Source organism: Coregonus lavaretus, assembly GCF_964263955.1.
Source record: "Coregonus lavaretus genome assembly, contig: HAP1_SCAFFOLD_2075, whole genome shotgun sequence".
Lineage (NCBI taxonomy): Eukaryota > Metazoa > Chordata > Actinopteri > Salmoniformes > Salmonidae > Coregonus > Coregonus lavaretus.
This window is the reverse complement of record NW_028156734.1, coordinates 42,331-55,471: the sequence shown is the minus strand read 5'-3', so window position 1 is coordinate 55,471 and position 13,141 is coordinate 42,331. Positions and strand designations below refer to the sequence as shown.

The window sequence follows — 13,141 nt, the reverse complement described above, 5'->3', positions numbered from 1 at the left end:
GCAATATTCTCCAGAAGACGGCAGTATTGTACAATATATGATAATACACAGTACCAGTCAAAAGTTTGGACACACCTACTCATTCAAAGGTTTTCTTTATTTTGTACAATTTTCTACATTGTAGAATAATAGTGAAGACATCAAAACTATGAAATAACACATATGGAATCATGTAGTAAGCAAAACAGTGTTAAACAAATCAAAATATATTTTATATTTGAGATTCTTCAAAGTAGCCACCCTTTGCCTTTATGATAGCTTAACATACTCTTGGCATTCTCTCAACCAGCTTCAGGAGGAATGCTTTTCCAACAGTTTTGAAGGAGTTCCCAAATATGCTGAGCACTTGTTGGCTGCTTTTCCTTCACTCTGCGGTCCAACTCACCCCAAACCATCTCAATTGGATTGAGGTCGGGTGATTGTGGAGGCCAGGTCATCTGATGCAGCACTCCATCACTCTCCTTCTTGGTCAAATAGCCCTTACACAGCCTGGAGGTGTGTTGGGTCATTGTCCTATTGAAAAACAAATGATAGTCCCACTAAGCGCAAACCAGATGGGATGGCGTATCACTGCAGAATGCTGTGGTAGCCATGCTGGTTAAGTGTGCCTTGAATTCTAAATAAATCACAGACAGTGTCACCAGCAAAGCACCCCCACACCATAACACCTCCTCCTCCATGCTTTATGGTGGGAAATACACATGCGGAGATCATCCGTTCACCCACACCGCGTCTCACAAAGACACGGCGGTTGGAACCACAAATCTCAAATTTGGACTCCAGACCAAAGGACAAATTTCCACCGGTCTAATGTCCATTGCTTGTGTTTCTTGGCCCAAGCAAGTCTCTTCTTCTTATTGGTGTCCTTTAGTAGTGGTTCCTTTGCAGCAATTCGATCATGAAGGCCTGATTCACGCAGTCTCCTCTGAACAGTTGATGTTGAGATGTGTCTGTTACTTGAACTCTGTGAAGCATTTATTTGGGCTGCAATCTGAGGTGCAGTTAACTCTAATGAATTTATCCTCTGCAGCAGAGGTAACTCTGGGTCTTCCATTCCTGTGACGGTCCTCATGAGAGCCAGTTTCATCATAGCGCTTGATGGTTTTTGCGACTGCACTTGAAGAAACTTTCAAAGTTCTTGACATTTTCCAGATTGACTGACCTTCATGTCTTTAAAGTAATGATGGACTGTCATTTCTCTTTGCTTATTTGATCTGTTCTTGCCATAATATAGGCTTGGTCTTTTACCAAATAGGGCTATCTTCTGTATACCACCATCTCCCGAGTGGCACAGTGGTCTAAGGCACTGCATCACAGTGCTAGCTGTGCCACTAGAGATCCTGGTTCGAATCCAGGCTCTGTCGTAGCCGGCCGCGACCGGGAGACCCATGGGGCGGCGCACAATTCGTCCAGGGTAGGGGAGGGAATGGCCGGCAGGGATGTAGCTCAGTTGGTAGAGCATGGCGTTTGCAACGCCAGGGTTGTGGGTTCGATTCCCACGGGGGGCTAGTATTAAAAAATAAAAATAATGTATGCACCCACTAACTGTAAGTCGCTCTGGATAAGAGCGTCTGCTAAATGACGTAAATGTAAATGTTACCTTGTCACAACACAACAGATTGGTTCAAATGCAATAAGAAGGAAAGAAATTCCCCAAATTAACTTTTAACAAGGCACACCTGTTAATTGAAATGCATTCCAGGTGACTACCTCATGAAGCTGGTTGAGAGAATGCCAAGATTGTGCAAAGCTGTCATCAAGGCAAAGGGTGGCTACTTTGAAGAATCTCAAATATAAAATATATTTTGATTTGTTTAACACTTTTTGGGTTACTACATGATTCCATATGTGTTATTTCATAGTTTTGATGTCTTAAACCCTATAATAGTAGGTGTTCTAAAACTTTTGACTGGTACTGTATGTTCTAATAATAATTAATGATAATGTATACATCTTTACCTATAACTGATTGAAGCCCTGGTCATAGCTGCAGTCATATCAGATATTCTATAGATTCATGATCCATTTTCATCATCATAAATGAAATCACGCATGTTCCAAAGAAACATATTATGATTTGCATATGGATAGGCTATGCGAGATTTGGTCATTTAACAAAAAAATGATCAGTCATATTTTGAATACCGGTAAGTAGCCTACTTTATGAGGTTTGTTTTTCTAAACATCAAAAATATTAACTATATCTTATGACTGTCTTGCTCTTTATTGATGGTCCCTACATGACGTGGGCGGATCTTCACCAAAACGGAATATTATGGATATACTGACAAAATACTTGTCTCGCTGCACTAGCAATGGGAGTCGTTGTCCACAAAGCGGCACAGCGGTCTGTCTAGCTCCCGCCTTTCTTTAGATTAGTGGATGGATACATGTCATTATTTTAATACTATTTTGAATATTCGATGAGGGTTGTTGACGTCAACAGCCTGTATTCAATGGAGAGATGCTATGATACTAGCCTTATAACATGAACATGCATAGCCATCTCGAGACAACTCCGATATAAAGTGTTTTTTCTCTAAGTTGCGGGGATGTCACGTGTCCTACTTATATCAGTACACTCTAATAACCTAAGCATTCCAAAATGGCTATTCAATCAAATAAACCTCACGTAGCAAATAAGCCATTATTTTTTTGTTGACCAAATTCGACACTCTTTAACCTCCATACAAAAACTCCTTGCTTGGTGGGCGAAAGAACGCCACCTGCTGGAGGGAGACCGATTTTCCGCCGAGTTTGGCCTCTTTCTTCCTCTCTGCCGAAACGGAACCAAGCCTGCGCTGCAGCCTAACCAGTTTGAACGTAGCCTGTCCTACACAACTGAAATGCAAATATTTTATGCACCGGTATGTCTTAATTCAATGTGCAAATGAGAATGTACGAATAGTGATATTGAACTGAAAGTGTATAGAGATAGGCAACTTTGGAGAGTTTAGGCCTATATTATTGAGAGCGCACAACTCGACCTGTTGCGCACAGCGTAAACATGGGTAACGTAGTGTATTATTAGACTCGCTGAGGAAGGCCACCTGAGTTCCAAATTTGGGAAAATGTCAAACCCCCTTAACTTTTAGTCAATATTTAGAGAGCGTCGTTGCATATTAACTGGGCTGGCAAAGTCTGTGCAACATCTGTTGGTGTCGGCTAACCTACCATTTGACCACCGTACTTTGTCAAGCCACCCGCGTCTGCAGCCAAAATACAGCCGTTCAATTTGACACAATGTTCGGTGTCAGAACTCTCCGAACTGTAGGTTCAGCAGTGTGTAGACGTGGTGCCGCTCTGCTGTGGAAGCCAACTAAGAACCAGAGCAGAACACAAAGCGCGGCGGCCGGACAGAAAGTGGACATCGGGGGGATCTACCCGCCCATAGCAACGCCGTTCACTCAGAAAGAGGACGTGGACTATCAGAAACTGGATGAAAACTTGCAGAAGTATGCAAAGATTCCTTTCAAAGGTAATGACAATTGACAAAGTATTTTCTGCAATGACAGACTGGTTGATCCTGGTTCAAGTTTTTGGACTGTCTTCTTTGCAAATGGAAATGAATTATGCAAATTAAGACAACATGATCAGAAGATCATACATGTAATTATTTTGTATGCATATTAGACCATGTAGCCTAAAGATCTTGCAATTGCCAATGAAAGTGTCCTAACAGTAGCCTAATTGTGACAGTTAAACCTATATATTGTGTTGAGGAGGTAGTGTCGGTGGCCTCGTGTTTGTCATATAGACTTGTCAGCCAGTTCATTTGGTTTGGGGCCAGGCCCAGGGGCAAGGTCTGTCTCAAGCGCAGCGGTGCACGTTTGCAGGCAAGGTACAGTAGATTGATAAAGTCCCCAGTGGACGGTGTTTGGCGACCTCTGGCGGATTCCCACGGTCATCTGTCGCGTTTTCCTGGATACTGACGTTTCAGGGCGAGGTGCTGTTGTTTCCCGACTTGATTGGTGCAAACATAATGATGATGATGAAGATGATGTTCTGTGTTCCAGGTCTGGTGGTGCAGGGCTTTAATGGAGAGTACCCGTACCTGACAGTGATGATGATGAAGATGTTGTTCTGTGTTCCAGGTCTGGTGGTGCAAGGCTTTAATGGAGAGTACCCGTACCTGACAGTGATGATGATGATGATGATGATGATGAAGATGTTGTTCTGTGTTCCAGGTCTGGTGGTGCAAGGCTCTAATGGAGAGTACCCCTACCTGACGGATAAGGAGCGGGTAGAGGTGGTGAGGAGGGTCAGACTGGCCCTGCCCACAGACAAACTGGTCATGGCAGGGTCCGGATGTGAATGTAAGGCCCTGTGTGTGTATCAGTGTGACAGAGACCATTTTACTCTCATTAATGTAACTGACCGATGACCACATATAGAAACCATTAGAAAAATGGCTACCGTATTTTACAGCAAAAATCTGTTAATGTGCCAAGTGTGAATACTGTAATTTTTACTATTTCAGGAGACACTTTACATCTCAGCCCAGCTATAGAGTTTTAATATCATGCGGTTTTATTGGCTGATAATGGTTGTCTAATAAATAATAATAATATGCCATTTAGCAGACACTTTTATCCAAAGCGACTTACAGTCATGCGTGCATACATTTTTTTTTTGTGTATGGGTGGTCCCGGGGATCGAACCCACTACCTTGGCGTTACAAGCGCCGTGCTCTACCAGCTGAGCTACAGAGGACTCAATAACACAATCTTTTATTGGGCTGTATAGTAATTCCTACCACATCATGCCCCTGTAATGCCCCAGTGTTAACTACTGAATAAGGGTGGCTACTTTCCTATATTTGATAGGTTACAACATTACATTAACATGGTGCACTTAGCCTACCTAGAGATGTTACAACACTGTACATAGCCAATAATATGTCTATATTCTTTTTAAACTTTTGTGAGCGTAATGTTTCCCTTGTTTATTATCTATTTCATTTCCTTTGGTAAATATGTTTCCCATGCCAGTAAAGCCCTTTGAATTGAATTGAATAGTGTTGTAAACATGGATTTAAATAAATCCATCTCTCCCTTCCTTTCTCTCCCACCTCTCTCTTTCTCCTTCTGTCCCTCACTCCTTCTGATCCTATCTCTCCCTCCCTCTCTCCCCTCTCCCCATCTCTCCCCCCTCAGCTACCAAAGCTACAGTAGTGATGACAGAGAGGATGTCGGGGGCAGGGGCAGACCTGGTTCTCGTGGTAACGCCATGCTTCTACAAGGGCAAGATGGACAGCAGAGCACTGGTTCACCACTTCACACAGGTCAGTTCATCTTCTACTACATCTTCTACTACTACTTCTTCTTCTTCTTCTACTCCTTCTTCTTCTACTACTTCTGCTACTTCTTCTACTTCTTCTACTACATCTTCTACTACTACTTCTTCTTCTTCTACTCCTTCTTCTAGTACTTCTTCTTCTACTACTTCTTCTACTTCTTCTTCTTCTTGTCTTCACACAGAACAGCTATCCTCTCTATGACAATCACTGACCTAGAGAGGCTTTACAGAGACTTTATCATTATTACACTAAATGATTGTTTTATTACAACAATTTATTATTATTATTTTAACATTGACAGATTTCATGATTGATTGACCAGAATCACAGAACAGTCTGGTTTGGGTGTCTGCCTCCTGGTACTCGACATGATTAGTTAATATAATAATATATAATATAAACCATTTGCATATGTCATAATATATACCATATGTCATAATATATACCATATGTCATAATATATACCATATGTCATAATATATACCATATGTCATATTATATACCATATGTCATAATATATACCATATGTCATATTATATACCATATGTCATAGTATATACCATATGTCATAATATATACCATATGTCATATTATATACCATATGTCATAATATATACCATATGTCATAATATATACCATATGTCATAGTATATACCATATGTCATAATATATACCATATATCATAGTATATACCATATGTCATATTATATACCATATGTCATAGTGGTATATCGTCCCCTGTAGCTCAGTTGGTAGAGCATGGCGCTTGCAACGCCAGGGTTGTGGGTTCGTTTCCCACGGGGGGCCAGTATGAAAATATATGCACTCCCTAACTGTAAGTCGCTCTGGATAAGAGCGTCTGCTAAATGACTAAAATGTAAAAAATATATATACCATATGTCATAGTATATACCATATGTCATAAGATATACCATATGTCATAATATATACCATACAGTGGGGAAAAAAAGTATTTAGTCAGCCACCAATTGTGCAAGTTCTCCCACTTAAAAAGATGAGAGAGGCCTGTAATTTTCATCATAGGTACACGTCAACTATGACAGACAAAATGAGAAAAAGAAATCCAGAAAATCACATTGTAGGATTTTTAATGAATTTATTTGCAAATTATGGTGGAAAATAAGTATTTGGTCAATAACAAAAGTTTCTCAATACTTTGTTATATACCCTTTGTTGGCAATGACACAGGTCAAACGTTTTCTGTAAGTCTTCACAAGGTTTTCACACACTGTTGCTGGTATTTTGGCCCATTCCTCCATGCAGATCTCCTCTAGAGCAGTGATGTTTTGGGGCTGTTGCTGGGTGTCAAGGGGTGCTGAAGGTGGGTGTGGTGCATGAATCAAGCGCAGGACGCAGAAGCTCAGTCCAAAAGACTTTAGTGCAATATTCACGTAGAAAATAAGCACAATAAGCCCGAAGGCGAAATAACGGCGCACACAGGCGTCAATCAAACGGAGCACTAACATGTGCGAAAAACCTCTCCAAAACACTGGAGGGAAGTACGTAGCTCCAACACGAAACAGAAGAGCAATCACACACAAAGACAAACACACACAACGAGAACTAAATAGGACACTAACGAGGACTAACAAGACACAGGTGTACAACATCAAGACAAAACCAAACGAACATGAAACATAGATCGGTGGCAGCTAGTACTCCGGGGACGACGACCGCCGAAGCCTGCCCGAACCAGGAGGAGGAGCAGCTTCGGCCGAAACCGTGACACTGGGCAACACAGACTTTCAACTCCCTCCAAAGATTTTCTATGGGGTTGAGATCTGGAGACTGGCTAGGCCACTCCAGGACCTTAAAATGCTTCTTACGAAGCCACTCCTTCGTTGCCCGGGCGGTGTGTTTGGGATCATTGTCATGCTGAAAGACCCAGCCACGTTTCATCTTCAATGCCCTTGCTGATGGAAGGAGGTTTTCACTCAAAATCTCACGATACATGGCCCCATTCATTCTTTCCTTTACACGGATCAGTCGTCCTGGTCCCTTTGCAGAAAAACAGCCCCAAAGCATGATGTTTCCACCCCCATGCTTCACAGTAGGTATGGTGTTCTTTGGATGCAACTCAGCATTCTTTGTCCTCCAAACACGACGAGTTGAGTTTTTACCAAAAAGTTCTATTTTGGTTTCATCTGACCATATGACATTCTCCCAATCCTCTTCTGGATCATCCAAATGCACTCTAGCAAACTTCAGACGGGCCTGGACATGTACTGGCTTAAGCAGGGGGACACGTCTGGCACTGCAGGATTTGAGTCCCTGGCGGCGTAGTGTGTTACTGATGGTAGGCTTTGTTACTTTGGTCCCAGCTCTCTGCAGGTCATTCACTAGGTCCCCCCGTGTGGTTCTGGGATTTTTGCTCACCGTTCTTGTGATCATTTTGACCCCACGGGGTGAGATCTTGCGTGGAGCCCCAGATCGAGGGAGATTATCAGTGGTCTTGTATGTCTTCCATTTCCTAATAATTGCTCCCACGGTTGATTTCTTCAAACCAAGCTGCTTACATATTGCAGATTCAGTCTTCCCAGCCTGGTGCAGGTCTACAATTTTGTTTCTGGTGTCCTTTGACAGCTCTTTGGTCTTGGCCATAGTGGAGTTTGGAGTGTGACTGTTTGAGGTTGTGGACAGGTGTCTTTTTATACTGATAACAAGTTCAAACAGGTGCCATTAATACAGGTAACGAGTGGAGGACAGAGGAGCCTCTTAAAGAAGAAGTTACAGGTCTGTGAGAGCCAGAAATCTTGCTTGTTTGTAGGTGACCAAATACTTATTTTCCACCATAATTTGCAAATAAATTCATTAAAAATCCTACAATGTGATTTTCTTGATTTTTTTCCTCAATTTTTCTGTCATAGTTGACGTGTACCTATGATGAAAATTACAGGCCTCTCTCATCTTTTTAAGTGGGAGAACTTGCACAATTGGTGGCTGACTAAATACTTTTTTCCCCCACTGTATGTCATAATATATACCATATGTCATAGTATATACCATATGTCATAATATATACCATATGTCATAATATATACCATATGTCATAATATATACCATATGTCATAGTATATACCATATGTCATAATATATACCATATGTCATAATATATACCATATGTCATAATATATACCATATGTCATATTATATACCATATGTCATAGTATATGTCATATTATATACCATATGTCATAATATATACCATATGTCATAATATGTACCATATGTCATAATATGTACCATATGTCATAATATATACCATATGTCATAATATGTACCATATGTCATAATATATACCATATGTCATAATATATACCATATGTCATAATATATACCATATGTCATAGTATATACCATATGTCATAATATATACCATATGTCATAATATATACCATATGTCATATTATATACAATATGTCATAGTATATACCATATGTCATAATATATACCATATGTCATAGTATATACCATATGTCATAGTATATACCATATGTCATAATATATACCATATGTCATAATATATACCATATGTCATAGTATATACCATATGTCATAATATATACCATATGTCATAGTTCTATTCTGTTCTGTTCTGAACCCTGTCTGGACCATAGAAATAGAATGCAATAGAAACATAATTATTCTAATTCTATGGCCTGGACCCGGGGGTGGGTGTGGTCCCGGTGTTGTCTCTCTGTCTCCCCCTGCAGGTGGCAGACAGTAGTCCAGTACCAGTAGTTCTATACAGTGTCCCGGCTAACACAGGTCTGGACCTTCCTGTTGATGCTGTGGTGAGACTGGCCCAACACCCTAACATATTGGGGCTCAAGGACAGCGGAGGAGACGTGAGTCCTCACACACTTACACACACACACACGTTATCTATTTATTTGATTGAATGATGGATCGATTACTGACCGTGCTGTCTTGTTTCAAGTTGCAAGTGACTTGACTGACTGACTGATGGTTGCTAAAAATGTAAGTTTCCAGGTTTTCCCTGTGGGTTTTCCCGCTGTGTGTGTTTCTTGTATCCTTTGAACATTGCAGCATTTCAAGTTGATTTGGAAACGGTTGTTCATGTCTTGACTGACAAGAGAATCAAAAAGAGGACTAAATAGAGAGGGATGAATGTTGCAGGAAACTCCCTTCATCTCCTCTTCTGGAGTATCTCTTCTTCTCACCTGTCAAAACTCTTGTTCCACCTCTCTTTCTCTCTCTGTCTCTCTCTGTCTCTCTCTGTCTCTCTCTCTCTCTCTCTCTCTCTCTCTCTCTCTCTCTCTCTCTCTCTCTCTCTCTCTCTCTCTCTCTCTCTCTCTCTCTCTCTCTCTCTCTCTCTCTCTCTCTCTCTCTCTCAGTCTATTTTTCAGTAGTTAGTTAGTGATGAGTTGTTTGGTCCTGCTGGCTGTGACAGCTCCTCCTGACAACAGTCCTCATCCTGACAGCAGGAAGGAGTGATGGGGAGAACACGCTGGCTGCATCCCAAATGCCACCCTATTCCCTATATAGTGCACTACTTTAGACCAGAACCCAAAGGGACGCATGCCACTTTGTTTCTCTCCTTTTACTTCTCTGTTTGTGATTTTCTCCTGTCGTTCCTCAGATCACAAGGATCGCTCTGATCGTTCACAAAACGAAGCCGCAGGATTTCCAGGTTCTGGCGGGTTCCGCTGGGTTCCTTATGGCGGCGTATTCCGTGGGTAAGAACTTAGAACCTAGCACACAGACCCTATAGATTAGCATCTGGAACCTATAACATAGAATGTAGAATTACAAACTTAGAACCCAGAACCTAGAATTTACAACTGACATTGACCATCTCAATTCCCTCTCTGGTAATCACTTAGCTGTATATCACAGGGTGTAGGGTACAAAAACATCACTTCTCTCCTATGCTAGCTAGTACCAACCAACTTTGTATTGTATGAATATGTGAAAACCTTAGGGGATAGAGATATATAGAGTATGAAGCTCAGACTAATGAGTCGTTCTCTCTGTCAGATTATACTGTCTCTGTCCTACAGAGCTCTCTCCCTCTCTCTTCTCTCTCTCTTCCCTCTCTCTTCTCTATCTCTTTCGCTCATTTTTCTCTCTCTCTCTCTCTCTCTCTCTCTCTCTCTCTCTCTCTCTCTCTCTCTCTCTCTCTTCTCTCTATTTTTTCTCTCTCTCGTTCTCTCTCTCTCTCTTCTCTCTCTTTCTCTCTCTCTTTCTCTCTCTCTCTGCTCTGACAGGACTCGTCTCACATGTACATAGGTGAAATATGATCATAATAGTCTGATGGTGTGTGTGCTGCAGCTGCAGCAGTAATATAGATGATCTGCAGAGAGGAGGAGTTCAAGTACAGGATGACTAATATAATGTGACTGGGATCTGGTGGGTGTGTCTGTACTGTGTGTGTGTGTGTGTACGTTTTGTGCATGCATGTGTTATCTGGTGCGTGTCTGTGCATGTGTGTGCTTGTGTGTGCCTGCGATGTTGAGCTCCAGAGCTCCATCTCCCTGAGGGAGGGGGCGTGCCTTATGGCTGTCAATCAAAATGCATATTTGAGGAAATCATATGGGCTGTCAGTCACACACACCACACACACACACATTGTAGGAATATGAAGGAGCATGTCACGTGTGAGTGTTAAAGCTATGTTTCAGATCAATAATACTGTCAAGTAGTCCCTTTAAAAGGACCCAGCGAATACTGTGTGTGTGTGTGTGTGTGTGTGTGTGTTGCAGGTTGTGTGGGCGGTGTGTGTGCGCTGGCCAACGTGCTGGGTCGTGAGGTGTGTGAGCTGGAGCAGCTGTGTGTGTCGGGACGTTGGGAAGAAGCCAGAGCTCTGCAGCAGCGCCTCATAGAGCCCAACACTGCTGTAAGTCAAGCTACATAACCCCATGTAACCCTACATAAGAGTTGGCATAGTGACTTCATGACCACTACATAGCCCTAAGTAGCATAAGAGTGACATAGAGAAGGCAAAGACATAGAGCTCAACACTACTGTGAGTGAAGCTTCATAACCCTACATAGCTCTATGTAACAGTGACAGAGCCAAACACTGCCGTAAATCAAGCTGCATAGCGCTACATAATCCTACATAAAAGTGACATAACCCTACATATCAGTGACATAACCCTACATACCCCTACATAGGTGTGACATAGAGACCAGCACAGCTTTGAGTGAACCTACATAGCCCTAAATAACCCTGCATAATGTTGTCACAGAGCTGTGAGTCAAGCGACATTACCCTACAATAGTGAACTTGACAGGTCCGGTAGTGTCTGAACAGAAAGCTACACTGCCCTACGAACAGTAAATGTGACATAGGAACAGGGTTAAGTTCTTGGCATAACATCCCCTCTTCTCTCTGTTGTTGCTAGGTGACCAGAAAGTTTGGCGTTCCCGCCCTCAAGCAGGCGATGGAGTGGTTTGGTTACCACGGCGGCGCCTGTCGCTCTCCTCTTCAACCGCTCTCAGAGGCCGAATCACAGCAGCTTAGACTGGACTTCTCCACCAATGGCTGGCTCTGAAGGGGACACGGGGCAGAACTGAGTAGAAGACAAGGGACTGGGCCTGCTCCAGGTAGAAGTTGGCAGCGGGAAATAAAAAAAGAATGTGAAGAATAAGATTGTTTTTGTTTCTCTACTCTAAGGACGTGTTTCAATCTGTTTCTTACAGATAGAGACGGAGAAATAAAGAGAAAGATAACCTGCCCAGCAACAGTCACTTACCTCTGTCCTGCTATTTCTGTTTAAACAAGATGAGGCCGTTCCATTCTATAGGTAACATTCCACAGAGCCAGGTGTTATACCACTGTCCTGGACTAGCCTAGATCTATAGGTAACATTCCACAGAGCCAGGTGTAATACCACTGTCCTGGACTAGCCTAGATCTATAGGTAACATTCCACAGAGCCAGGTGTAATACCACTGTCATGGACTAGCCTAGATCTATAGGTAACATTCCACAGAGCCAGGTGTAATACCACTGTCCTGGACTAGCCTAGATCTATAGGTAACATTCCACAGAGCCAGGTGTAATACCACTGTCATGGACTAGCCTAGATCTATAGGTAACATTCCACAGAGCCAGGTGTAATACCACTGTCCTGGACTAGCCTAGATCTATAGGTAACATTCCACAGAGCCAGGTGTAATACCACTGTCCTGGACTAGCCTAGATCTATAGGTAACATTCCACAGAGCCAGGTGTAATACCACTGTCCTGGACTAGCCTAGATCTATAGGTAACATTCCACAGAGCCAGGTGTAATACCACTGTCCTGGACTAGCCTAGATCTATAGGTAACATTCCACAGAGCCAGGTGTAATACCACTGTCCTGGACTAGCCTAGATCTATAGGTAACATTCCACAGAGCCAGGTGTAATACCACTGTCCTGGACTAGCCTAGATCTATAGGTAACATTCCACAGAGCCAGGTGTAATACCACTGTCCTGGACTAGCCTAGATCTATAGGTAACATTCCACAGAGCCAGGTGTAATACCACTGTCCTGGACTAGCCTAGATCTATAGGTAACATTCCACAGAGCCAGGTGTAATACCACTGTCCTGGACTAGCCTAGATCTATAGGTAACATTCCACAGAGCCAGGTGTAATACCACTGTCCGGGACTAACCTAGATCTATAGGTAACATTCCACAGAGCCAGGTGTAATACCACTGTCCTGGACTAGCCTAGATCTATAGGTAACATTCCACAGAGCCAGGTGTAATACCACTGTCCTGGACTAGCCTAGATCTATAGGTAACATTCCACAGAGCCAGGTGTAATACCACTGTCCTGGACTAGCCTAGATCTATAGGTAAC

General features: G+C 42.4%; 1 protein-coding gene across 3 annotated transcripts; it reads left to right on the top strand.

Annotated features, from left to right (window-relative positions):
* The first annotated feature begins 2,256 nt into the window (after positions 1–2,256).
* LOC311126031 (4-hydroxy-2-oxoglutarate aldolase, mitochondrial-like) lies at positions 2,257–12,928 on the top strand. 3 transcript variants are annotated; one of them, XR_014612936.1, is made up of 8 exons: positions 2,767–3,478; positions 4,188–4,316; positions 5,157–5,284; positions 9,034–9,168; positions 9,924–10,020; positions 11,047–11,180; positions 11,691–11,892; positions 11,989–12,928. XR_014612936.1 is itself a non-coding variant. In XM_084200063.1 (7 exons), the coding sequence occupies exons 1-7, from the start codon at positions 3,244–3,246 to the stop codon at positions 11,838–11,840; spliced, it is 1,008 nt and encodes a 335-aa protein (XP_084056189.1). In that variant the 5' UTR covers positions 2,257–3,243; the 3' UTR covers positions 11,841–12,928. The 3 variants fall into 3 exon arrangements, 2 of the variants coding, with proteins under 2 accessions (XP_084056189.1, XP_084056188.1); XM_084200063.1 differs by having other exon boundaries at positions 2,257–3,478; positions 11,691–12,928; XM_084200062.1 differs by having other exon boundaries at positions 2,760–3,478; positions 4,095–4,316; positions 11,691–12,928.
* The last annotated feature ends 213 nt before the right edge of the window (positions 12,929–13,141 follow it).

What these genes read in the sequence shown, in the direction of transcription:
- LOC311126031 (XM_084200062.1), top strand. Translation starts at nt 3,244, where the DNA reads ATGTTCGGTGTCAGAACTCTCCGAACTGTAGGTTCAGCAGTGTGTAGA. An exon ending in TGGTTCACCACTTCACACAG is followed by an intron (nt 5,285 to 9,033) that starts GTCAGTTCATCT and finishes CTCCCCCTGCAG; the next exon opens with GTGGCAGACAGTAGTCCAGT. An exon ending in TCATAGAGCCCAACACTGCT is followed by an intron (nt 11,181 to 11,690) that starts GTAAGTCAAGCT and finishes TGTTGTTGCTAG; the next exon opens with GTGACCAGAAAGTTTGGCGT.